Source organism: Apostichopus japonicus, chromosome 11, assembly GCF_037975245.1.
Source record: "Apostichopus japonicus isolate 1M-3 chromosome 11, ASM3797524v1, whole genome shotgun sequence".
NCBI classification, from domain to species: domain Eukaryota; kingdom Metazoa; phylum Echinodermata; class Holothuroidea; order Aspidochirotida; family Stichopodidae; genus Apostichopus; species Apostichopus japonicus.
This window is the reverse complement of record NC_092571.1, coordinates 24,584,494-24,608,444: the sequence shown is the minus strand read 5'-3', so window position 1 is coordinate 24,608,444 and position 23,951 is coordinate 24,584,494. Positions and strand designations below refer to the sequence as shown.

Below are 23,951 nucleotides of genomic sequence, written 5' to 3'. Positions count from 1 at the left end.
TCACCAGTGGATGGTACTAGGCATTCCAATAGCTGTAACAGTATATACCAGACTGTGAGCAAACCCAAAGCAGAACAAGTGTGCGTAGTGTGTGAATTTTAAATGTCTATACCGCTGTGTACAATAATGTAGTATTATGGCTCTCAAAACCTTCACCAGTGGATGGTACTAGGCATTCCAATAGCTGTAACAGTATATACCAGACTGTGAGCAAACCCAAAGCAGAACAAGTGTGCGTAGTGTGTGAATTTTAAATGTCTATACCGCTGTGTACAATAATGTAGTATTATGGCTCTCAAAACCTTCACCAGTGGATGGTACTAGGCATTCCAATAGCTGTGACAGTATATACCAGACTGTGAGCAAACCCAAAGCAGAACAAGTGTGCGTAGTGTGTGAATTTTAAATGTCTATACCGCTGTGTACAATAATGTAGTATTATGGCTCTCAAAACCTTCACCAGTGGATGGTACTAGGCATTCCAATAGCTGTAACAGTATATACCAGACTGTTAGCAAACCCATAGCCGCACAAGTGTGGATAGTGTGTGGATTTTAAGTATCTATAATGCCTTGTACAATTTCAGGTAAGTTGAATGCTGTAACAGTACTTCATTCTTTATAAAGAAGATTGAAAGGATTGTGGTCATCATTGATAAGAGCACAGAATGGAAAATACTAAGAATAGTTGGGTTTATGGGGAATGAAAAATGTCAAAAAGTCTGTCCCAAACTTGTACCAAATTCTAGTACCTGTACCATTACTCTATGAGGTATGAGAAAACCTTTTATTTGGAGTTGTAGTCTTACCATCCCTCCTCATCTAAAACTGTGTGAATATGTTGCATACTGTTAGAATTTGTCTGTATCTTGAATTTGTCATTACCACTTACCAGTGGTACCACCGTGTATGTACTGGACTTCTGCCTGTTCAAAGGCGTGCAGTAGCTGTACCGTAATATACAATGCAAGAGAAGTCTGAACCCGCAACAGATGGGACGATACCTGCAATAATCTTTTCATTGTTATCATAATGATAATTCCAACCTTCAGTAGCTGCTGCATATGTTTATTATTCACCGGGTTAGCAGTAACCTGTACCAGTAAGTTTACAAATATTTTTACAGGCTTTTGATAGCTTCAGATAGCTTGATAGTTCAGACCTGTAGAAAAGTGCACCAACACCTACAGTGCTCCGTTACTAGTGATGTACAAGGCCGCGTATTGCTTTGTAAACTCCTTCAAGTTCGAGCAGAAAAAAAAAGAAAGAAACAGTTAACTTCTAAAAGGTACATTCAAGATGTAAATAACGGCACTTTACTCTCAACAGGCTCAAGTGCACTTACTTATAAGTAATTCCTCTTCCGAGGAAACTACATGTCCATCCTGTCAAGAGAGGTTGAAAAATTTCTGAGCGATATCCGTCAATGTTTTCTGTTGATCTCCTCCTCTCGTAGAATATCCCTATGACTACATCCCCAGTCAGTACTAGTAGTGCATGGGGCTCCGGGAGCAGTGCCGGAAACAACTCCCACATGGCCTGGGGCAGTAACAGTGCTGCAGTCTGGAACAGGGAGATTGGACAGCAGCGGCGATCTCCACCGGTCACAACAACATCCTCTACTGCGTCCATGGGATTCTGGGATGACGCTCAGGATGCCATCGCTCGAACCAGGTATTCATGCTCAATGACTCCCAAATCTTTCTTGTTACTCAGAAGAAAACTTCTTGATAAAGCAGCTGGTCGTATTGTTCTATATGCAAATTCTGTGAAGTATTTTGTCTCCCAACCCCCCCCCTCCCAATAGATACAGGGTCAGCTTTTCTCAGTAATGTAAGAAAAGTGTTTGTAAAATATATGCGGCCATTCATCTCCTCGGTCCCTCTCCCGCTTTCACCCATGGCAGTCGTGATTGCCAGCGGCAGCCTTTTGTCCGAGGACTTGTATGATCCTGCGAGTCAAAATTGACTTTAAAATAGAGGGGAGGCTTGACCTTAGAGCTTGTTTTTGTGGTATTGTTTGTCTGCCAGTAGACGAGGTGGTAGATATCTACAGTGATAATGATGTGTCATTGTTTTATTGTTTCAGTGCTCCAAGCAACACCAGTAGCTATCCACCGCTACGCAGTACTCCCGGAGGCCCCACCAATCAGAGGCCTCAAAATAACATGAACAAGTCCAGGATGGCCAAAGAAGAGGTGAGACCCAAAGCTGTTCATTTCGTGTGTGATATATATATTCTGTTCTGTCGTTGGTACCCTTGCCTTATGCATATTCATATTCATGAGAATGGATAATATGATAATTACTAGGAGCGACCCATATTAGCAAATTGAAAACAAAAATGGGGCAGTTTTACCCCTATGTAAAACTCTTGAAGTTGGGAATGATGCAAATTGCGAAAATTTATATCTTTTGAAGCAAGTAAACTTGATGAAAAAGTTTGAGTAGTGTAATCTTTGAGCCTTGGTATGGTCAAAGTGGACTTTTTATTCAGGAGTCGTCCATTTTCCTTCCACATTCATCTAAAACTAAATTACCAACCAACATGAGGCTTAAAGCTATTTGGCTTTTCCGACACATAATTGTGTTTGCATAGCATTTCTGACCCGCTGCATACCAGCCCAAAAAGCTATAGTAATTCTTGGAAAAGCAAACTAACCATTCTATTGTATTATTTCCCTGTGCTTAAAGCAAAGCATAAACCGCCCTTAAAGAGGGCTCTTTCTCTCTCTCCAATTCAGTTTTCCTGCTGTTTTGTGTAAGTGAATTTGTTGATTTGATGTGCTTCTATTTATGAAAATAAAATGCTATGGTAATTGTAGAAACTCTACCGAAACGACAGACAACTTGAAACCATTCTTCCCACAAGTTACAGTTGATTAAAAAATTAAAACTGGGAGTAGATAAAAATGTGTTTTAAAGCACTCTTTAAAAACCCCTGTCAAGTAAAATCAGACAAGGAATGTGAAAAATGGGTGTAAAGGAAATCGGGTATGCACACGTCAATAAGTTTTGTTGTAGGAAGTGTTGGTAAGTGATAGCTAAATCAGTTTGGTTCTAATGAACAAATCTAATATCCATCCCTACAATTGTGCTTAAAGCAGACAAGCTTGCTTATAATAATTAATTAGTAATCAATATATATCTTAAACGACTAACCATTCTGTGACAAGAAGAAGAAGATGTAATACATTTTGATTTTTTTCTTCTTATAGTGTGGTTATGCAATGGGTGATGTTGATTACATAATCTCATGTGATCTTCTGAAATTTTAAGAAACTAAATGAATATATACTGGTCTTAGTAACTCAGTGTGATTCCTAGCATATCATTCCCAAATCATTATAATATGGGAGGGCAACAGATGATACTTGATGAAATTAGAGTTAATTAGATTAGGTCGTTATCTTTTAGATTCACCGTAGTTTCTTTAGCTCGTATAATTTTTCATCTTGATCACCGTTAATTCCTCAATCGATGCTATCTAATCCGAAATGTGATCTGCCACCCAAATTTCTGATCGAGAAAAAAAAATGATTAAAAGAAAAAGAAAGAGGAGAAAATGATCGTAAAACTTAAAAAAGTCTTTCCTGGTGTTGCCCACTACAGGAAAATGTGCACAGGTTGTTTCAAGGTAACGTTGGCACAGATGAATTCAGCCAGTGGTGTGAAGTCTCACTGCAAAACATGGGATCATCGGTTGACAGTAAGTAGCAAGCATGGCATTCTTTGTTCTAGCCGACTGTCAAATTTTTTTGATCACATTCTTTTGGAGGTGAAGGTTGTGTCAAAATACTGTTTTCAAGATGAAATAGATGTTTTGTTTGTTTTTAAAAGTGTGTGACCTTTAGGGAGCATATATTTGATTTCATGAAATTAGTTTTTTTTTTTTTTTTTTTTTTTTTTTTTAGAGAGAGAGAGAGAATTTTAATCTGCTTATGTCATAGTTTGAGAGAGAAAAGAATATTAAATTTTGAGAGCATTTTTGGTTTTCAAGATTTTTTCAAGATTTTCCGCCTTTAAGTATGCTAAATGTCTGCAAGTTTTTCTTTACTGCTAAATTAATGATGTCGGCTCCTCTGTGCAGGCTTATATGTTAAAGTCATCTGTTTGTTTTTCACGCATACTGATAACTCAAACAACAAAACATAATTTTTTTAACTTCTTTAAACAACCTAGGTGTCCTGTATATATCATGCAAACCATTTTAGACACGGTAAAGTTTGTGATGCGTTGTAAAAATTGTCATTTGAAGGCAAAAGATCGTCTATATTTTCCTGATGAATTTTGAGACGCATCTGAGGAGGTGACGTGGTGGTCTGAGTGTAAGAGCATGGTGAGACAACGTAGTACAGTGGCTTTAGTTGGTGAGCAGCAGATGTGAGGGGATAATTTCTGTTAAGTTAAAAGTGGTACGGAATTACATAGATATAGTTTTGTCCTTAAAGTCACCCTTTTGAAGAAGTAGTCTTGTGATAGAGTTGGAATAGTTTTGAACTATTGCTGTGCAAACTATAAGCCCAATAGACTGAGCTGTTATTTGAAGAAAATTTTCATTTAATTTAATTAAAGGATTTTTGGTTGTTTTCATTAAGCTGCTGCATCTTTGCATTTGGGTCATAACTTTGTGTCCTTCTTCACCAAGCTTTGCAATATTTACACACTTTGGAAAGCCCTCAATCTGACTAAGAGATATAGATTTCATCACAACTCAGACTTGGATCCAGCCGGCTATTTTTGCATGTTATGTTTATACCAGTCTGGTCCTACATTTTCACATCTTACATATCTACTTTAGTTTTCGTTTGTATTGATTTAGTCGATGGCTAGTTGCATCATTTTCTGGTGCCAAGTAATTTGAAATTGTTTTGAAGGTACTGAGTTTCATTCTTACTCGAGATGGTGTATGGTACCACCAAATTTATAGCCAGAATAACTTCAAAATGTAAGATTAAGGTACAATCTCTGATTATGAACGTAAATCTTAGCATAAACTGTATTGCAAATTCTAATGTTATGCCTGACTACCGGCAAATTGTACTTTGGATGAGTGGAAATTTTATACATGGTGGATAGGTCTGTAAATATGGTTTGTTTATAGTGTCTGTATAGGGTTTTGTATTTATTGTTTGTATATAGGATCTTGTGCATGGGGAAGGGCTGTACATTGGGTATTTAGAGTCTGTATAGGGTTTGTACACAGTCTGTATTAGGATATGTTTATAGGATCTGTACATAGGGTATATAGAGTCTGTATAGGGTTTGTACACAGCCTGTGTTTAGGATATGTTTATAGGATCTGTACATTGGGTATGTAGAGTCTGTATAGGGTTTATACACAGTCTGTGTTTAGGATATGGTTGTAGGATCTATGCTTTGGGTGAATAGACTATAGAGTATGTGTAGGGTTTGAATATAGTCTACATATAGTCTTTATTATTTTATATGGTTGGAGTCCACATATGGAGTCTGTATATAGGGTCTGTAACTGAAAATTGCAATTGGCTGGTTCAAAGCAACTTGTTTATTTTGCAATTTACGGAACCTACTGTTTGTAACTAGCTATAAATAGCTTACAAATTAGTTCAAGTAAGGATCCCTAGTGTAGTTTTTAACCAAACAAAGGTTTGCTGGCAAGTTATTAATGATTCCATTCAGTTCTGAACGTAATTGTGGCATTAGTGTTGGACACGCATGTCAAAAACAGTAGAATTGTGTATGACTTTTGACTTGTTTTGGCATTTGCTTGACGAATAAAGCCATTATACTTTAGATATACAAATACATGATGGGGATTCTCAGCCTTCAGGATTATCTCTTCCTTTTTCTTGAGATTTGATTATCTTATTATTAAAGTCAGTACCATTCATCACATTTAGTTGGGAATTGACTGGTGGTTTGTAAACAGGGTTTAGAGATTGCATGGGTTTGTGAACTTAGCATTTCATGTCATGTCTTTTATACAGTTACACTATTAAAGTGCGAGATGAACGATATTAATTTAGATAGTAGTTTTCTCGCTCAATGATATTTCCATTGCATATCCATAGTATTTTATGGTCTGATTCAGGTACCGATACCTGTGTGATATGTTGGGTAAAAGAGACAACAAACCTTTATATTATGGATGAATCTACATAATATGCTTCTTGCCCTTCATTCTCAATTCAATTCAAGCAGTCTAACACCCCTAAAGTGGCTTCTGAACTTGTCCTAACTCAGATCTTCACAGTTTAACTCGAAGGAATTTCTCATAGTTATAAAAGGTGGACTGCATATATTTGTAATAGTAATAGAAGGCTCTTATTGTGGCTGCAGTTTCTGTGTATGGCGTATTCAACCTGTATTACAAGGCTCTTTAGAGAACACAAACTTGCAGAACTATTCACACATCTTGTATTGTAAGGCGCTGTCATTACTATGGTCTGCATAGACTGTACTGTATATACCCTGTGCCACATAGTTAAGACCACGGCCTCTGTGCACTCCATATACATCTTGTATCACCACTATCATGACCATGGTCTTCCTTGTTTCTTTTTAAATCCTGTACTTACAGGGCATAGTTAAGACCACAGCCTCTGTGCATTCCATATACATCTTGTATCACCACTATCATGACCATGGTCTTCCTTGTTTCTTTTTAAATCCTGTACTTACAAGGCATAGTTAAGACCACGGCCTCTGTGCACTCCATATACATCTTGTACCACCACTATCATGACCATGGTCTTCCTTGTTTCTTTTTAAATCCTGTACTTACAAGGCATAGTTAAGACCACGGCCTCTGTGCACTCCATATACATCTTGTATCACCACTATCATGACCATGGTCTTCCTTGTTTCTTTATAAATCCTGTACTTTCAAATCATAGTTAAGACCACGGCCTTAGTGCACTCCATATACATCTCGTACCACCACTATCATGACCATGGTCTTCCTTGTGTCTTTATAAATCCTGTACTTACAGGGCATAGTTAAGACCACGGCCTCTGTGCAATCCATATACATCTTGTACCACCACTATCATGCCCATGGTCTTCCTTGTTTCTTTATAAATTCTGTACTTACAAGGCATAGTTAAGACCACGGTCTCTGTTTACTCCATATCAATCTTGTACTACAAGGCATTATAAGTAACATTATCTTTCTGTACCCCATATACATTCTGTGCGAGGAGGCATTATAAAAGTAGTTTTTTTCTTGGATTCTCTATACCTCCACTGCAATACGTTGCAAAGACCGTGGTCGTTGTGTACTCCATATACATCCTATGGTGCAAGGTATTATAGAAACCGTGGTCTTCATGGACTAAGTGTGTACATCATGTCATCTGCCTATTACCCAGTCAGACATCACTCCATGTATATCCTGCACAATACATTTTAAGTCCAGTAACTGTAAACTAGCACCATTGAAATGTTTACCCTTATAAAAATTTAATTGCACGTAAGAAGGAAGTCCAAGGTCTTCGCCCTTGGTATACTCTATATGGTTCATATTTTACATCCTTGCCCATTCAGTTATACATATGTCTCTTAACGGTACACATCGTTTTATAACCATTTTTTTTTTTTATGATTATATTTTTTATTATTTATCTTTTCGTCCAGTTCCCACATTTATCAGCTTCCTTCAAGAAGTGGACTCTCCCTACGAGGTACACGAATACGTCAAGACCTACCTCGGAGATTCTGGAGAGAGCACCGAGTTTGCAAGAAAGTTCCTGGAACGCCGCGCTCGACACAAGGAACATCAAAGGAAACAAACTGAGCAGATGGTGAATTTTCCATTTTTCACGTTGTCCACCTCCCCTTGCCCCACCCCCTCCCCCGCCCCCTCCCCCATTTTGTATAAAGATAATTTGGCATCATTTTGGTCTGTAGAGTTACCTCCAGACTCTACTCATCCTGAGAACCATTTATCCAGCATTGCTTATAAAAATACTGTGTAAGATGTGTAAATTGCCATATGACCAAACCTACAGTATGATTTGTTTGATACACAGGAACGATCAAAACTGCTACCCAAAACATTGTACCACTAAATCATAGTTAACAGGCTATTGTGGTTATTCTGTGGCCCACTCTCTTAACTTGTTACTGTTGATGTAGACAAGGCACTGTGTATGCAGTGCGAAACATTCTCCAAACGTGTTAGATGTTACCGTTGCTCTATTGAAAACAGGCTATTGTAGTTACTCTGTGGACTAGTCTATTACGTTGTTACTGTTGATCGATCAAGAACAAGGCACTTTAGGTACACTGTGGTCTCTTCTATGTTACTGCTGATTGATCAAGAATGAGGTACTTTTAGGTACCCTGTGGCCCACTCCCTTTATTACTGCTGATTGATCAAGAATAAGGCACTTTTGGGTAACCTGTGGCCCACTCCCTTTATTACTGCTGATTGATCAAGAAAAAGGCACTTTTGGTACCCTGTGGCCCACACAAATCCTTCGTTAGTGTTGATCTAAACGAGGCACTGTGGATACAACCAGAACGTTTTCTCCTGTCACTCTTTGTTTAATGCTTCTGTCAATCATCTGCCTCTACTAATTACGAGTCATTCATGTCCCCTCCAGAATGCCTGGTCTACATCTTCCGCTCTGGCCTCTCTCGGACAAGCCATAGACTCCACGGCTAACATGACCGACACAGCCAACAAGAGGAAGGAGGAGAAGAAGGGTGGCAGGAAGAGACAGCTGGTGGACCCGTCTATCCTGGGGTTCAGCGTGGGCGCCGCAGAGAGGGTCAACATTGGCGAGATCCAATCCATCGAAGATGTCTAAAGGGCCGTGCGATGTTTGCTTTGAGTGTTAAAGATATTATAACAGAGAAATTTTATACCGTAGATGCTGGACCTGGTCTGCTTCTATCACGGGCGAATGGACGGAGAAGCAGGGGTGCCTGCTTGCTAACTGCTGCTGCTGCTTGCAGGATGTAGGGGCGTCACCCGGTAACGGCTAAATTAAAGCCCTGCTTCGGTCCTGAAAAGGTGTCACAAGGTAATATTTGTCGACGATGTTTGCTCTCATCAGAAAAGGGGTTTGTAGGAGGTTTTGATGGTATTCAGAGGTGCAGCCAAACCCGCAAGTGGTTTATCATAATATTTCGTCAAAGCCCTTTCAGTGGCGATTGCCACCCTTGCCATTAATGCGCTCCCCATGTGGTTGCCATCAATGTCACAGTCTACCAGAACGGAGTGATCGTACTTTATTTCTGTTGCCCTCTCTCAAATATGTTTGTTGGATATTTATTTATTTTTTTATCATCATTCTTCTTGAACACACCCCTCTCCAGGCATGGTATAATTTTTTGTTTGTCCCGCATCATATTCTTATTTCCTCCCCATTTTGTAAAGAGAAAAACCCATCAACATATAGCCATACTCTATTTCATTTATTTATTTAATTGGTGTAAATCCTCTTAAAGCAGCATTTTGCGTCCTTTTCTATGATTTTTCTCAACCTCACTGATTCCACTTTGCCATAACGACATACATAACTAGCTAATCTATTTATATTTTACTTCAAATGGTGGCATAAAAGTCGAAAATTTTGCAACTTTCAACTTTGTTGTTCTCCAAGATATTTTCCGTTGGGAACCCAATAAACCTCGCCCATAATATGAATATTTAAACACTACGAACGTCATTGACAGATACGTAATATAACACCACGCTTGATTTGTGTACAGTCTATATGCAGTTGTACCAGGGAGTTGCATAACAACTCCCTGGTACAACCAACGCGAAGTCTTGAATCTATTTTTAGCAACGGCTCATAACTAAACCTGCATCTCTGATTGGTTGAATTCAAACTAGTGGGTTTGGCGGAATTGTATACGATTAATTTTAACTGTGAAATTTGTTGAGGACACTCTTCTCATTTATCGACATAAATCGTTAATTACTCGCTAATTAACGCTCTTGGCAGGGTGAAACTTGGATGGTATCTTAGATTGCTGTTTTATGATTGATACATGTAAAAAAATCGATGCACATGTTAAAAAAGTGGAAAAAAGCGACCCAACGCAAAATGCTGCTTTAAATCAAATGATATCAACAGAAGAGCAATAAATATGAATGCACCCAAAGTAAAATTACAGCTTAACAGATCTGTTCTGAAGATGATGGAGCCAATACCGTAGAACACAAACGAGCTGCATAGAGGACATGGGCATATATTTATAGGAATCCTTCACATCATGGGAAAGGGTTACACCAAAGGGTTCAACACTGTTTCAGAATAATCTATTAACTTAAAACTTTATTTATTTTATATCCTTAACGGTACTCCCTATTTTTTTTGTTTGGGGGGGATCCGTACTTTACAGAGTGTCTCAATGGAGGGGGTAAAGTGATATTTTGGCAGGTGAAAATAATGTTACTCCATTCATTATGGTGGGAATTGTAACCATTGTTATATATTTGCAACTTTAAGATCTTTGTAGCCTCCTTGTAAAAGTGGGCGATTTCACCATGAACCCGATGCTGTTTGTCATGCAGCAGAATAATTGTAGTCACAGACAAACAAACCTCAGTTAATAATCCAAATTGCAGTCACCCAAGCCCTCTTGTCACATGGCTCACTGGATTCTAAAATCATTTCTACAGAGACTATTGGGGGGGGGGGAAAAATTAAATATAAATGTAATTTAAGAATAGCCCCCATCCTGTGTACCTCAATGTATCCTAAACAGACAATGCAAGTTTTCCTGATGTGAATGTAGTTCAGGAATTTCTGTTTATGGTCTTCTTAGAATATAGTTTCAAAATGAAGAACATGAAAACAGGACTGGTTATCTGGATATCAAACTTTTCAGATATTTAGATTATAAATAATTCAGGGTTGTTTACTAGCTACACACTTATCAATTGTCTTGCCCTTCATTCGTGCTCTCCCCCCAACAACTCCTGCCCACTTTAAGCCCCTCAGTCTGTGTAGTGTTATGCACATGGGAAAAATTCAGCTTTACTCTTATGATATAAGCAGCTGGAATGTAAAATATTATATGACAAATTGTTTTGTCACCGTTGAAACAGAGAGAAGAGTAATACCTCTTAATAATTTAACTGCTATGCAAAGATATTTTAATCATATTGATTGACAGGGTTAGATTAGCATATAATTCAATTGATCTTATATAATTCTATCTATCAGACTTTCCTCCCATCTCAGTCTTTTTTCTATCCTCCTTGCCCCCCCTTACCTCCTCCCCCACCCCAGGCTGTTGAGCAAAAGGTGATATTTTGTTGCTCTCGAAGGAGATAAGTTTGTCGTATTGTGTATCCCAGACTTGGACCTATTTTTGCAATATAATTGCGTTTTTTTCTCTTTCAAATATTACCCACTGGTTGTCCCATCTCTTTGAAATAAAAATGTTTGTTTACATTCACATAGTCTGTTATAATAGTGGCAAGCACAGGTGTTGACCCTTTGGACAGGTGTGATCAAATTTTTAGCCTTGACCTACAACACTTTCATAGTAGATGTACCAAGGGTTAGTCTTGCACTTATCTAGCCTGCCAACTGCCCATACCATCAAGTGATATGGGATGAGATTTTGGGGCGGAGGAGAAATTAATTGTAGAATTTGTATCTAGAGCAGTGTGCTACAATGTGCTATTTAACAATGAGGGATGATCTATTACAAGTGGGTTAAAATTATCATCTATCTTATTGGAGTTAAGCACTTGAGTTGCAGGTTGGAAATGGACCTTGTTATGTCCTGTGGGGGGGGGGGGAGGGGGTAAGGAACCAGAGGGGTAGGTTTGAGGTGATACAAGTATAGAGTGAAGGAATTTGAGGGGGGATAGAAAGTTGAAGGGGGGTGGGTTGGTGATCTTAAAGGTACATGGTATTTAGCAAGCATCTTGAACCAATGGAGTATTCTACATTTAATAGATATTTAACCAAAGATTTGTAGATAAAGTCTCCTAATAATGAAAGTTCATTCTGTTTTACCTTTCAGAACATCTGTTACCTGATAAGTTTTTAAGAGAAAAAAACAATGTTTAATTCTGTTGGTAATTACTTTAATAAGTTGCAGAAGTTGTAAAAATAGTTCAAAGCAGGTTGCTATGACACTAGAACTCTTGTTTGATACAGATAGTGGGAAGGGGGCAGAATATAATCAGGTTTGGTCAAATGTCACCTGATATGTTTGCTGTTCCTTTACACAGGGGAGGTCGGACCCCCCTCCCCCCTCCCCCCCAAAAATAACTCTCAATAATTCACACTCTATAATGATCATTTTTGCTGCGAGGGTCTTTAACGCTTACAGCGTCCTACGTCACAAGAGAAATCGATGTGGTTGCAATGTAAAGTACCATTTTGCATCTAAGCACCCTTCATTGTGCTAATCCTTCAAGACTCTGGTCAGTAAAATGGTCCACACCTTCAATAAAGCACCATCCCATAGATAATCCTGCATATGTTCCTTTGAAGTATCACTTCGGTTTCTTCCGACTCTTGTCTGTTTTCTCCCATTTACTATTTCATCTCTTTTATTGCAAGTATGATACAAAATTGATTCTGTTTTTTGTGCCAAAATATTGAAATGAATATTTTTGTGCAGACTAGACGGACCATACTGTTGAAATGACTGATTGACTTGCCCCTGTTGTTGAAACTAATGGGTAACATCTAAGTATCAATAGGTTCTGTTTATAGTCACTACCAACAAAAGTTTGCTGATTAAGCATGCAGGGAGTCAATTCAGACCTCAAAATTCAGATTATCTATCGGCGAATTGCGAGTGAGTTAAAGGCCGTTTGAATTGCTTTTGCAAGTAGACTACAAGAACATGAACACATGTTAGGGGTAACCAGTAACATTCATCATTTTACAAAATTTGCCTGATTTCCCTACTTATCATAAGCCCTGTAGTAACTGCTTATTTTCAGCAATAAATTATTCCACTGCACCGATTAGCCTACACAGTAATTGATACTTGCTGTAGTTCAGAAAATTGTCATCGGGAACTTACATTTTAGCCAGTCGATTTTTTTTCTTAAGCACTTGCATTTCTCAGCAGGCGACTAAAAGGTTGTGAAATTCTAGGACCTGGAGTAACCCATTTTGAAACCTGTTTTAATCAAACATATTTTCTTTGCTCTCTTTTGTAATAATATGAGTCATCGGTCAATTGGGAATAGCTTGACCTTGTGTGCTGACCTATCGACAGAAGTCGTTTTTCCCCGGCAAAGATTCGTTAATTCTTTGACGATATTCTGTATCTGTGTGTAAAATCAATGTCTTCCTTGTATACTACTCTGTACAGATACAACAAACATCGACAAAAAAAAAAGATTAAATGCAAGACAAAATATGAGTTTATTCTTGGCTATTATTGGTGGTTTATTTTGTTGGAAAAAAAAATAATTAAAAAAAAACGTGCTCGTTTGTACCTCTCTTTATTTCAACTCTAGTGAAATGCAATTATACAAAAATGGTCCTGAAGGTTCCACATTTTCAAAACAAAATCTTGACATGTCAGTTTGTGGTTTTTTTCAAAGCATATATTAATATGCTGTATGATGTTTATTCTGTGAAATATAAATGTTCTCATCTTGAAATAATCTAGAAATAAAAATGTGGTCAAATTTATGTCCAATGTTCAACTAAATAACAATCCTTCCTATTAATAGTCTTACTTAAAAGATTTAACAAAAGCTTCATCATTTAGAGAAGAGCAAGTTTCTCCTTCTTTGTTATGTTTCTTAAAGTGTGACGATTGTAGAGTAAAAATATTTTCAAATGGTTATGAAAGCCTTGTTTTTTTTTTTTTTAATCTTAATGACTTTTTCCAGGTAAAGTTTTTTTATAAATATCCTGTGAACAAGTAAAATCAAGTGAATTGGTTTTACCTTGAAATATGCTATACAAAATAAAAAATTTGGAACCATTTAGTTTAAAAAAAGACCATTTTTACTGCCACCCATCCTCAGTGTTAAGTTGAATATCGGTTGAAACAGAGGGAGGCAATTTCAGCAAATATGATAGTGTAAAGGGGTCACATAACTCTTAAAGAGTACATTGGACTTGACTCGTTGAGATGATGCGACCCTGTTCCAAAAACTGATGTTAGTTTTTGGTTTTGTGTGAAATTATGTTTTCTGATGATGGTATGCCAAACAATTGTGTAAAATGATTAAAGAGCTTTAATAGTGTGACATCACATGTTATAAATATTGTTACAGGTTAGGTAATTCAATAATCCTTTAAGGCTGGATCAGAAAGATGGTCATGTGATACAAATCCTTCTGTTCCCCATTCCTGCTTGAGTGTTATTATTGGTTCCATTGTATGACTACTTAAATTAAGTTAGTCGGAATAGGAGTACAGATGCTAAACATCCAAATTGAGTTTTAAACCATTTTGACAGGACTTTTTGGTGAATACTTTTCAATGATGTGACAGACAAAACCTGTTTAAGAATTAACCATTTATTCTGTAAAATTTGCTGGACCAATTTTCTTTGCATCAGTATAAGGATATATTATTTTGAATCGTCTTCCCTAGTCTAATAGATGCTTACCACATTTAATAGGACATAGATTCATAGTTAATTATAATTGTTTCTGCAGCAGGACAAGACATTTTTTTTTTTCGTTTTCATCAAGTGTAGACAATTCCAACTTTTTAGAAAATTAATTTTCCAAGATTGGATTAAACAACCATTACCATTTTAGTTAAAAAAGATAGAACGTTATTTGCATGGGCAAAATGTCATTGGTGTTTTCTGCTTGCTTTGAACAAATTTGTAGTGTAACTTTATGCATACTTGACATTTTGGGCTATGGGATTTTGCAATGGAAAGGTGTGTGCAAACAGATATACATTTAAATGGTTATATAGTTGGTTTACCCTATACAAGGTAAAATTATGTCAATTGCTATAAACCATTCCGTGACTTGTTTTCCCCCTATTTTTTTTCAATTTTTATTTTGTTTTGTTCTATTTTTGAGAGTTAACAAATGCTGACAACATATTTGGGCAGAACCCAACCTTATGAAATGATGTGAAAACAAATACCGACAATGTATTATACTTATTTCCTTTATAAATATCGAGAGGTACTTAAGAGAGAGAGAAGAGAGAGTCTGAGGAGACAAAACTTTACGTATTGACTTTTTGTCGTTTTTCCCAATTTTGTCTGTTCTTCCCTCTACCCTGCCACCCCTCCTTCTTCCCCTCTACCCTGCCACCCCTCCCTTCTTCCCTGTACCCTGCCACCCCTCCCTTTTTCCCTCTACCCTGCCATCATACCCTTCTTCCCTACAAGTTTCCAATCACTTATGTTTATTCAGGATGAACTCTTACTGTTTATTCCTACAAGGTGATAATCTAGCTGAAACTCACAAGGAACCTTGATAACTGGATTTCTAGTTGGAACTGATTCAGATGCAACATTTAACAGGCACATCGTTCTGCTCTGCAATTTTATTATTTGCACCAATTTCAATTCGAGATGCAGCATCAAAGACAAAAAATTGATATCTTTACTAAATTTTAATGTTACGAACATTACAATACAATGTTACAAACATTACTTGAAGCATCAGGTCTTTAGAAGGTTCTGATATTAAACCTCGCACATAGAATGCATTTCATGAATGACCGGCTACATTCGTTCTACCTCGTCCATTCAGACTTGCTGAGCTTGGCCCGATATATAACTGTTACCATGGCGATTTGTGAAGAGAGGCTATTCTTCATCAGGAGACATCAGTGGATTTATTCTTCTTTTCTTCAACATAAAGTTGCATCTGGTGAAAGAAGAAACACAGTAACAATTGAGCTTTGATCAATATGGCATGGTCTGTCATAAACAGAGAAACACTGACAGTTCATAATCGTGGATGTTAAATATGAATCTAAGAGACTGACTTCGGTCAGCTTGCAGCTTTGATAAGCCAATGATGGCTTCTTCACAAGTTCTTGTTTGCAGGAGGACCTAAAATACATACATACTGATACCTTGACAATTTCAGATTTGAAATTGGAAAAAAAAATATATATTGGCAGTATTCTGATTGGTTGGTAGAGGGGACATTAACAGTTTGGTATGGAATTTAATGACTTTTTCATTTATTTTTCATTTGATGGAAAAAATCAATGACGGCAGGACTTAAATTAAGTTTGATTGAAATATTATCTTCTGTGATACTTGTGCCATATTTTAACATATAGCATATAACCCAAACTTTGGTGTAACCTCAGTGCAAGATTTCCATGACAAAGTGAGTACTGTCTCGCATCTTCTGGGGTCTGCAATTTACCTAAAAGACTAATGTAAGGAACATGAAGCCTAGCTAGGAAAGCAATGCTTTTAAAGCATGTCCATAACCAGGCTGGGGTCACAGGAGGGCTGTGCCCCTCCTGCCCCCCCCTCCCCCGCCAGGCAGAATACTGTTCCCCATCCTACTTGGGTGCAACCAAAAGTTCTTAAATTGCTGGTGCCGCCCCTACTCTGAGTTGCTGGCTACGGGCCTGTATTAAACTGAATGTTTCTGGTGCTATAAATTTCTAGCTTTGAATATAAGATTCTGGGTGAATTTAGTAGCAAGTCTATGAGAGTCAGTACATATTAACTACACTGCAAAATCTTTGGGCTAAAAGACAAAACACATGAGATTTATAGTAGACCACAGTCAATGCCCTGCTTTAAGACTGGTATCAGTGAACCCATATGCAAGCTCTTGATTCTCTCCAAAAATGATTAAATCTTACTTTTAAGATTTTTCCAGACCCTGTTGCTTTCAGAGGGACCAGCTTAGGATCTAGCATTGTATAAAGAGTGTCTTCGGCCTCCATCCACGGAAATTCCTGTAGGTTTTTAAAGAAACCGAGATATTAAAGATGGTCTTACAGCTGGCTTTAACTTTTTTGAAAAAAAATTCAGAAATATTGAGCTATTGATTGCGTACCAACTGACCATGTGACCCTTGAACTTGTAACTGACCACCTGTGTAAGTCCATTTCCTAACCAGTGTGCCATTTTAGCCTCTGAAGAAGATCCTGCTAGGATCGAAACGTCAGGCCAACTTACTTTTACACAGTTTGTCTTTCAAAATATGATTAAACTTTTAAGACTTCAGAAATTAAAGATCATAAAACAGATAAAAGATGAGGTCAAGCATACTGAGAAATATCTCGACATAGCATAATAAACACAATGTGATGTACAGCATAATAGAAAATAATGCCCCCTCCCCCCTTCCCACCATAGGAACAATGTAATAGTGGAGTACCATTGATAATAATCATCATAATAATATTTGCTTTTTATATAGCACTCAGCAATAGGTCTCAAAGGGCTTTACAGATGTTATATTACCCCTGGTCAATGATAACCTGTCCCAGAGACAATCCCTCCAGTCAGCAGCAGTGATATACTGCGCCCAATGACAAGTTACCTCTCAGGTACCCATTTAACCCCTGGGTGGAGAGAGGCAAATGAGATAAAGCATCTTGCCCAAGGACACAACGTAATGAACTAATGCATCGAACCAGCAATCCTTGGATCACGAGTCCGACGCCTTAGCCAATTGGCCACCACGCTCTCAAATCTCTGATCCCTCTTAGAGGGGTAAACATAGCTTGGTAAAGAGTAACGTAAAGATATAATCCTCACAAGCTGTAAACTTAAAAGGGTCAGAGTTACCACAACAATGTTGGAGGGGGGACGGGGAGGGGTACTACACCTTTGTCTTTCAGTTTATATCTTTCAACTTCACAGGTGTAGTAAAAAGATTTGAAAAAAAAACATGAAGTTGAGAAACTCACCTGTGCGAAATGTAAGTCATCAACAGTCATTGCTGATCCTCCTTTGGTGTAAACTAGTATGTTAAATGTTGAATCTGCATGGGAGAGAATAGCAAAGATATAAATGTATCACAAATAAAATTAATAACAATACATTAAGAACTGAAAACCTGGTAATTGCACACACTTGAAATATAAATTCCGGAAAACTGATGTGGAAATTATGAAAAAAGGTGACTAGTGCTATATATGTAACATTGGAGCACACCTGGGTATTTCTGATGGGGTTGGAAGTACACTACTACAATTGGCCTGGGGTACAGGTGGGGGGGGCACCAATAATGGATGAGAGCCACAAGGAGGACATTTTCAGATTTGTTTTATGTATACAGCTGTTAAAATAAAAACAACACAAGTCAGGAAGGAGGAACTTCTTGAAACTGTATCTCCTTGTTTCTTGTGTTTTGTATCAATGGCATTGACATATCCCCTTAAGTCCCCTCCCCCCCCTCCGACACCCATGGGAGATATACTATTTCTAGGGCTCAGAAAGGAAAAGAAGGACTTAATCGAACCAAAGATACAATCTCTGTCAAATGAAACATCATTTATTTAGGAGTACTTTTTTATATTCTGGCAAAGAGAATCGTCACAGGACATTTATCATCACGAAATAATAATCTTTTTCACTCCTTTAGTGTTTGGCTTGATGAGGCTGGAGAAATTATGCTTGTTTTTGTCTTTATTTGTCTGATTTTCATGTTATAGATATTCATATTTTACTTCATTCCGAACTGAATTTTAACTTGAAAGATATCGAAGGTAAATGAAAATTAAAAAAAATATGATACAATATACATATATATACATATTCATATTTATCTTTGGACACTCATCAATATTCAGCGACTTCCTAAACCTATTACCCAGTTGGGACAAATGTTTCTACACTGTTCTGTCATGTCCTGCTTTCCAAAGCACTGGTAGTGTCAGTATGAGCAGTATGAATATCTTGTTTCTATCAGATAAAGGTTAGGAACTGTTTGCACTGTCAGTACGAGTGCTTTGAAGCATGATACAGGAGGACAGTTTAGAGAGGTATTAGCATTAGGAAATTGTCCCAACTGGCTGAACCTATTGTACACAGGGAAGCCAGGGCCCCATATGTTGCGCAGGGTGTAATTTCCTCTGTAGGCTCTTACCTTCTGGAAGTTTTCCAAGCATAGAATCACTGATGTTAATCCTCAGTAAAAACCCCCTCAAACTTTGCTCCAGCTCAACAAAGTACCTATCATCACTGTTTAGAACAGAACAGAGGGAAGAAAATAAATCAATGCGTCATCTTCACTGAGCATTTATAGCTTAACCATTACTTAATATCAATTGTATCAACAAATTTGTCTGATCGGGGGGGGGGGGGGGTTAAATATTCAGAAAGTTTTGATTAATAAAATAGGTGCTATTAAGCATATCATTGTCCTTCTGTATAAGGTAAAACAAAGTTAGAGGGATAAGAATTATCATAAATTCATTTAATATTACAAGTGATCAAAATCATTCCACCAAGATCAAGGTTAGGGGCTGGGGGAGGCTGAAGGGGTAGCTTAGGTGATCCCCTAACACTTTATATATTATATATATATATATTCTCTCTTTATTTATACAATACTTCTTCCTCCCACACACACATATGGGTGCGGGGGGGGGGGGGTTGGAGTGGTTAATGTTATCATCAGGTTGGTGACACTAACTTTTGCCTCGCAGTTTGATTCACTGGTGCGACTTCAAAGACGAACCGTTCCAGCGGCGTCCTATCTTGACTGAGGATGACAACAGTGACCCTCTGGACTTCATTCTACACAGTGAGTACAAATATTAGGCATTAGACAGTGTCTCAAGTACCGCTGGTTGTACTTGTCGCGAAGTTTCTCTTGCTATCAGATACTTTTGAGCAGACAGTGTTTGGTAGTTTGTGGCACAATGTGTCAACACTGGATAAAACTTACTCTCCTGACAGAACATTTAAATTTCAACATAAAGATTTACCACTAAGCCTTAACCTACCACATTGTCATAGTAGAACGTACCTAGCCTGACCTTCCTACTTTGCATATAATTTGGCCTGAAGCTTTTATTCACTGTTCTGGATAAGTACCAACAAAATTCCCTTTTGTATTCAAGAAGGAATAATTTATGGAGGTCAACAGACCATTGATCTAATAATTTCAGTGAATCTGGAAGGAATTGACAAGATTCTGAATTTGCAAAGTTCAAATACTCTTTTGCGTGTGGCAAATTGTTGTGTTGCCCCAACTGTGTTTCATTAAGGCTTAATTTTTATGTCTGGTCGAGAAGCTAGGGAAGACTGCCATGAAATTCTAAAATAAAGGTTCAACGAAGCAAAAATACTTATTTTCAGATGATTTTTTGATTTGTTATTAATAGACAGTGGAACGTAGCAATTAAAAATCTGCTTTAATATGAACAAACTGACTGAACAAGACACTGAACAATTTCTGCACAATCAGCTATCGCATGTTTACATCCCACCAATCAGAAGAGTTTAATACTGAATTTGCATATCTCTTTGTATGATAACCAGTCACCCAGGGCTCTTGCAACCTATTCTCAAATATCAGTCAAAGGTCAATATTATATAAGCACAATTTGTATATGTAACTACATATTCGAAATTTATTCATTACTGTAAAATATTGCCACGGAACATTAGTAAATTATGCAAAGTTTGTGATGCATTTAAGCTATAATGTGATGCTGTGGCTTTATTAGTGTCATAAAATTGTCTCCTTATGGGAAATGCCCTTCAGTGTTCATACATTGGATTTGTAAATCTACATATTTTGTGCAAAATGATTTAAATAAGTCAACACCATCTATAACTTTTGTCTAGAAGAATGAAATATCTGTAAAAAACCATAAATTAATTTGCGCTCACATCAAGATGTACCGTGGACGTATCTTACAAATTCAAAATGTGCAGTACCTTTTTCATGGCAAGTTTAATCCCCTGGACAGTATCAGAAATATACTTGGATAAATCTGGATGTCTTGCCATCTAATGGAGAAAGAGTAAAATAAATGAGATACGTAACAATCCTTGAAAGCTTTCAAATCAACGCGAAATATTTTACCGTGGAAGATGTCGTAATGAAATTTGCACTGTGGTGAAAGCATACGACTCTGCAAAATTATCACATTATGGATGAATGAAGAGTCCGACGAAGTTATGGAATCTGATTTGATAATTAGTAATTTAGTAGAATATAATCGTCTATGCTGAGGACAGAATTATAAAAATAGGCAATCCTCTTTTCATTGTTAGTTTCGAATTAATGGCCTTGAGGGGGGGGGGCTGAGAGGATGGGGTGTCCTCTTCCATATGAAAATTCTTCTTAGATTGAGAGAAGCTATTTGCTAAACAATATCCTCTTTTCAAGCTTATCAGGATCCCACTGATGAAACTTCAAAATAATTGGTATTTTGTTGTATACATCTGCATAAAATGTTGCCTATGGAGGTATGAGCATCATAAGATGTAAATGTGGATGTGTTGGTTCATTTCTTTGTTTCTTGCTTCCTGTTTTTTGGGAGGGGGCCATGGTCAGGCTATCAATTTGGCAGCTTGGAAGCCTGTGGCTAAAGCCTCAATTCTGATTGTCAAAGCACCAAGGTGCCGTTCTCAAGCTATAAGAAACGAAGACTTCCCAAGTCGATGTAGTTTCCAAGGGGAGTAGTGTTTTCTTTCTTAGAACAAAAATTCAGCAGTACGAATCATGTGCCCTCTACATGATAAACTATCCCCTACAGTGTTGCTGTGACAACTCTCTTACACTTACAGACACCGGAACTCCATATTTCTTTTTCCTCTCAAATATTCCCTCAGGATAAAGTCCTCTGACATGAAGAATCTGATGGATGGATACCTCCAGGAATTCACAAAAAATATCAGATGCGACTGTTGGTTCAAGAAAATGAGATTACATATTAAGAGCACAAGGGCTTCAAGAAAGAATATTGAAAATGATATTCCAAAATGTCAAATGAAGAAAGGATCAGGGAGGTCAAACACAAGTTCCCACCAAGAACCCACCCTATGAAAAAAAAATTCAAACACAGAAACGTCAAATCCAGCTGCAATTCTTAATATAACAGTCTATAGTATTCTTAAAATCATTGACAGTTTTGCAAAAGCACAATCAACTCAAGTAAATCATTTACAAACTTTTGTATAAAAAAAGAAATTCTCTAAAAGTTTAATAGACAACAAAATTTCTGTTTTCCAAGGCAATGTTAGTTTTCTCACCATTGGAAAGGTCATTCAATGTAAACTTATCAAAGCCTTTGCCAATATTGTAAACTTGATTTAAATCCCCTTGCAAACGTCAAACTTTGGTGAGGTTTGAAAAGCCCGGGCCAGCTGGTTCCTCTTGTCGGTAAGTTATATCCTACAGGCTAAAGTGAGCACATCTCTGAAGCTTTACCAGAACATCTTTGTCTTAATCCACTCGAGAATAACCCAGGCTACGCCATATGCCTTATTAAGTTATGAGGCTGGGCGAAATGAGATTGCCTGGCACATTATGGCATAGGCTAGGCCTATGACTGTTCGAGTGGAAACCAAGTTATACTATACACTCCCATAGTTCGAACAAGTTATGACACCTGTTAGTGCTACCGACTACACCATACAGTGCCATAAGTCTTGGTTTAATTACTGACATGTGATGTACGTAGGCCTAACCTGCCTAGGCTTAGCGTTATAGCTTCACTGAACGGTTGTTCGCCTAGTATTAATAGTTAGGCTAAAGCAAGGTGAAACTTCAAAGATCCATCCAGAGTTAATCGTTGGAATTCCTATGGTAATTAATTTGCATTCGAATTAACCTTGCTGAACATTCGTATCAGAAGAATCTCTTAGCGCCATCACTAGATACACCTTGTATGCGAAATTCTCTCCTGCATTCCATTCGTCTTTCACTCAGTCAGATCAATTAAACGAATTTTTTGGTCAGTGCTAGTGCTGGATGGGGAATTCCCACGAAGATATTGCATATGAATTGCCAGATCTGAGGTTGCTTATCTGCTAATAACACGATTTGCTAGAGACACAAATGTTTAGCAAAATGGCTGCCGGAGACAGGATGACAACAACAAAATCATGTGATTACGAAACCGTTACCTAACTCCATTTCGGTAAAGGATCTTTACTTGATTAACTCTATTTGGTGGTAACACAGCCTCCTCCCTCCCCCTGATTCCTTTTTTATATGAAAATGAAAAGCAATTATAGTCCCATATTACCTGGCCCACTGATTGATGCTTCTCCACATAGTGGTATCCTCCACATGATGGTACCCCACTAACCATTCTCTAGTCGGACAGGGGATGGGGAGCTGCTGCCTTTGGGGTCAATAACGGTTCCCAGGAAGTAATAATGTATTCTTATTTTCACAGTGGAAAAATGATGGCTTCATATAGCAGACCTGTCAACCTGTTTGACCCCAAAATAGGGAGAATAACATTTTTCAGGGCCAAAAAATAGGGAGAACAGGGGGAAAATAGGGAGGTTGGTAATTTTCAACTGAAATGATATAAATACTCCTAAATAAGTATAGTCTACTTATGCAATACAGTGAGAGAATCATCCAATCAGTGTTTCTTGCTGTAGTTTAATTTACAGCAGCTCGTTTCGCTTTCAACAGGGTTTCTTTAGTAGGCTTCCAATTGAAACTGGGAACAGTGGACTCTGGGTACTGTGACTTCATGGCTAGTATGCTAGATAGAGTCCCATCAAGCTTGAGACTTAACCGACTGTCTGTCTTGTTCTTGCAAACTACACTGAATAGCCTTTCCTGTTCAGCGTTACTGTGGGGAATTAGTAAGCATCTAGCACTAGTTGTTGGCTATTTTCAGAAATGTCGCAAGTGTAGAACATAGAAAAACTGGGAGAATAGAATATGAAACCAGGAGATTTGGGTAAAAACCGGGAGAGTTGACAGGTATGATATAGGTATGATGGAATGCTTTCCTTGGCCCCAACTTGCCTCTCCACCACCATAACAATGTTTTCAGCGTTTCCTACATGGAACATATACAGCCATTGAGGAAACCAGTTTATCTTATCTGCTAAGACAGCTAACACTAGTTTTGTCAGA

The 23,951-nt window shown here is 37.7% G+C and overlaps 2 protein-coding genes across 3 annotated transcripts in view; one reads left to right on the top strand and one right to left on the bottom strand.

Moving 5' to 3' along the window:
- Positions 1-15,129, top strand: part of LOC139976418 (GRB10-interacting GYF protein 2-like) — a 40,236-nt gene extending 25,107 nt beyond the window's left edge. Inside the window, exons 20-24 of one of the 2 annotated variants that reach the window (XM_071985127.1) lie at positions 1,456-1,673; positions 2,088-2,196; positions 3,611-3,707; positions 7,616-7,782; positions 8,587-15,129. In XM_071985127.1, the coding sequence (XP_071841228.1) occupies positions 1,456-1,673; positions 2,088-2,196; positions 3,611-3,707; positions 7,616-7,782; positions 8,587-8,793 (798 nt within the window). In that variant the 3' untranslated portion in view covers positions 8,794-15,129. The remainder of the gene's footprint in view (positions 1-1,455; positions 1,674-2,087; positions 2,197-3,610; positions 3,708-7,615; positions 7,783-8,586) is intronic. The other variant, XM_071985128.1, reaches the window with a different exon arrangement.
- Positions 9,257-23,127, bottom strand: LOC139976419 (mitotic spindle assembly checkpoint protein MAD2B-like). The gene is made up of 8 exons (XM_071985129.1): positions 22,681-23,127; positions 21,633-21,751; positions 20,780-20,851; positions 19,527-19,630; positions 18,978-19,072; positions 17,797-17,870; positions 16,741-16,836; positions 9,257-15,776 (listed from the first exon to the last, which is right to left on the bottom strand). The coding sequence occupies exons 1-8, from the start codon at positions 22,718-22,720 to the stop codon at positions 15,726-15,728; spliced, it is 651 nt and encodes a 216-aa protein (XP_071841230.1). The 5' UTR covers positions 22,721-23,127; the 3' UTR covers positions 9,257-15,725.
- Between the last annotated feature and the right edge of the window lie 824 nt (positions 23,128-23,951).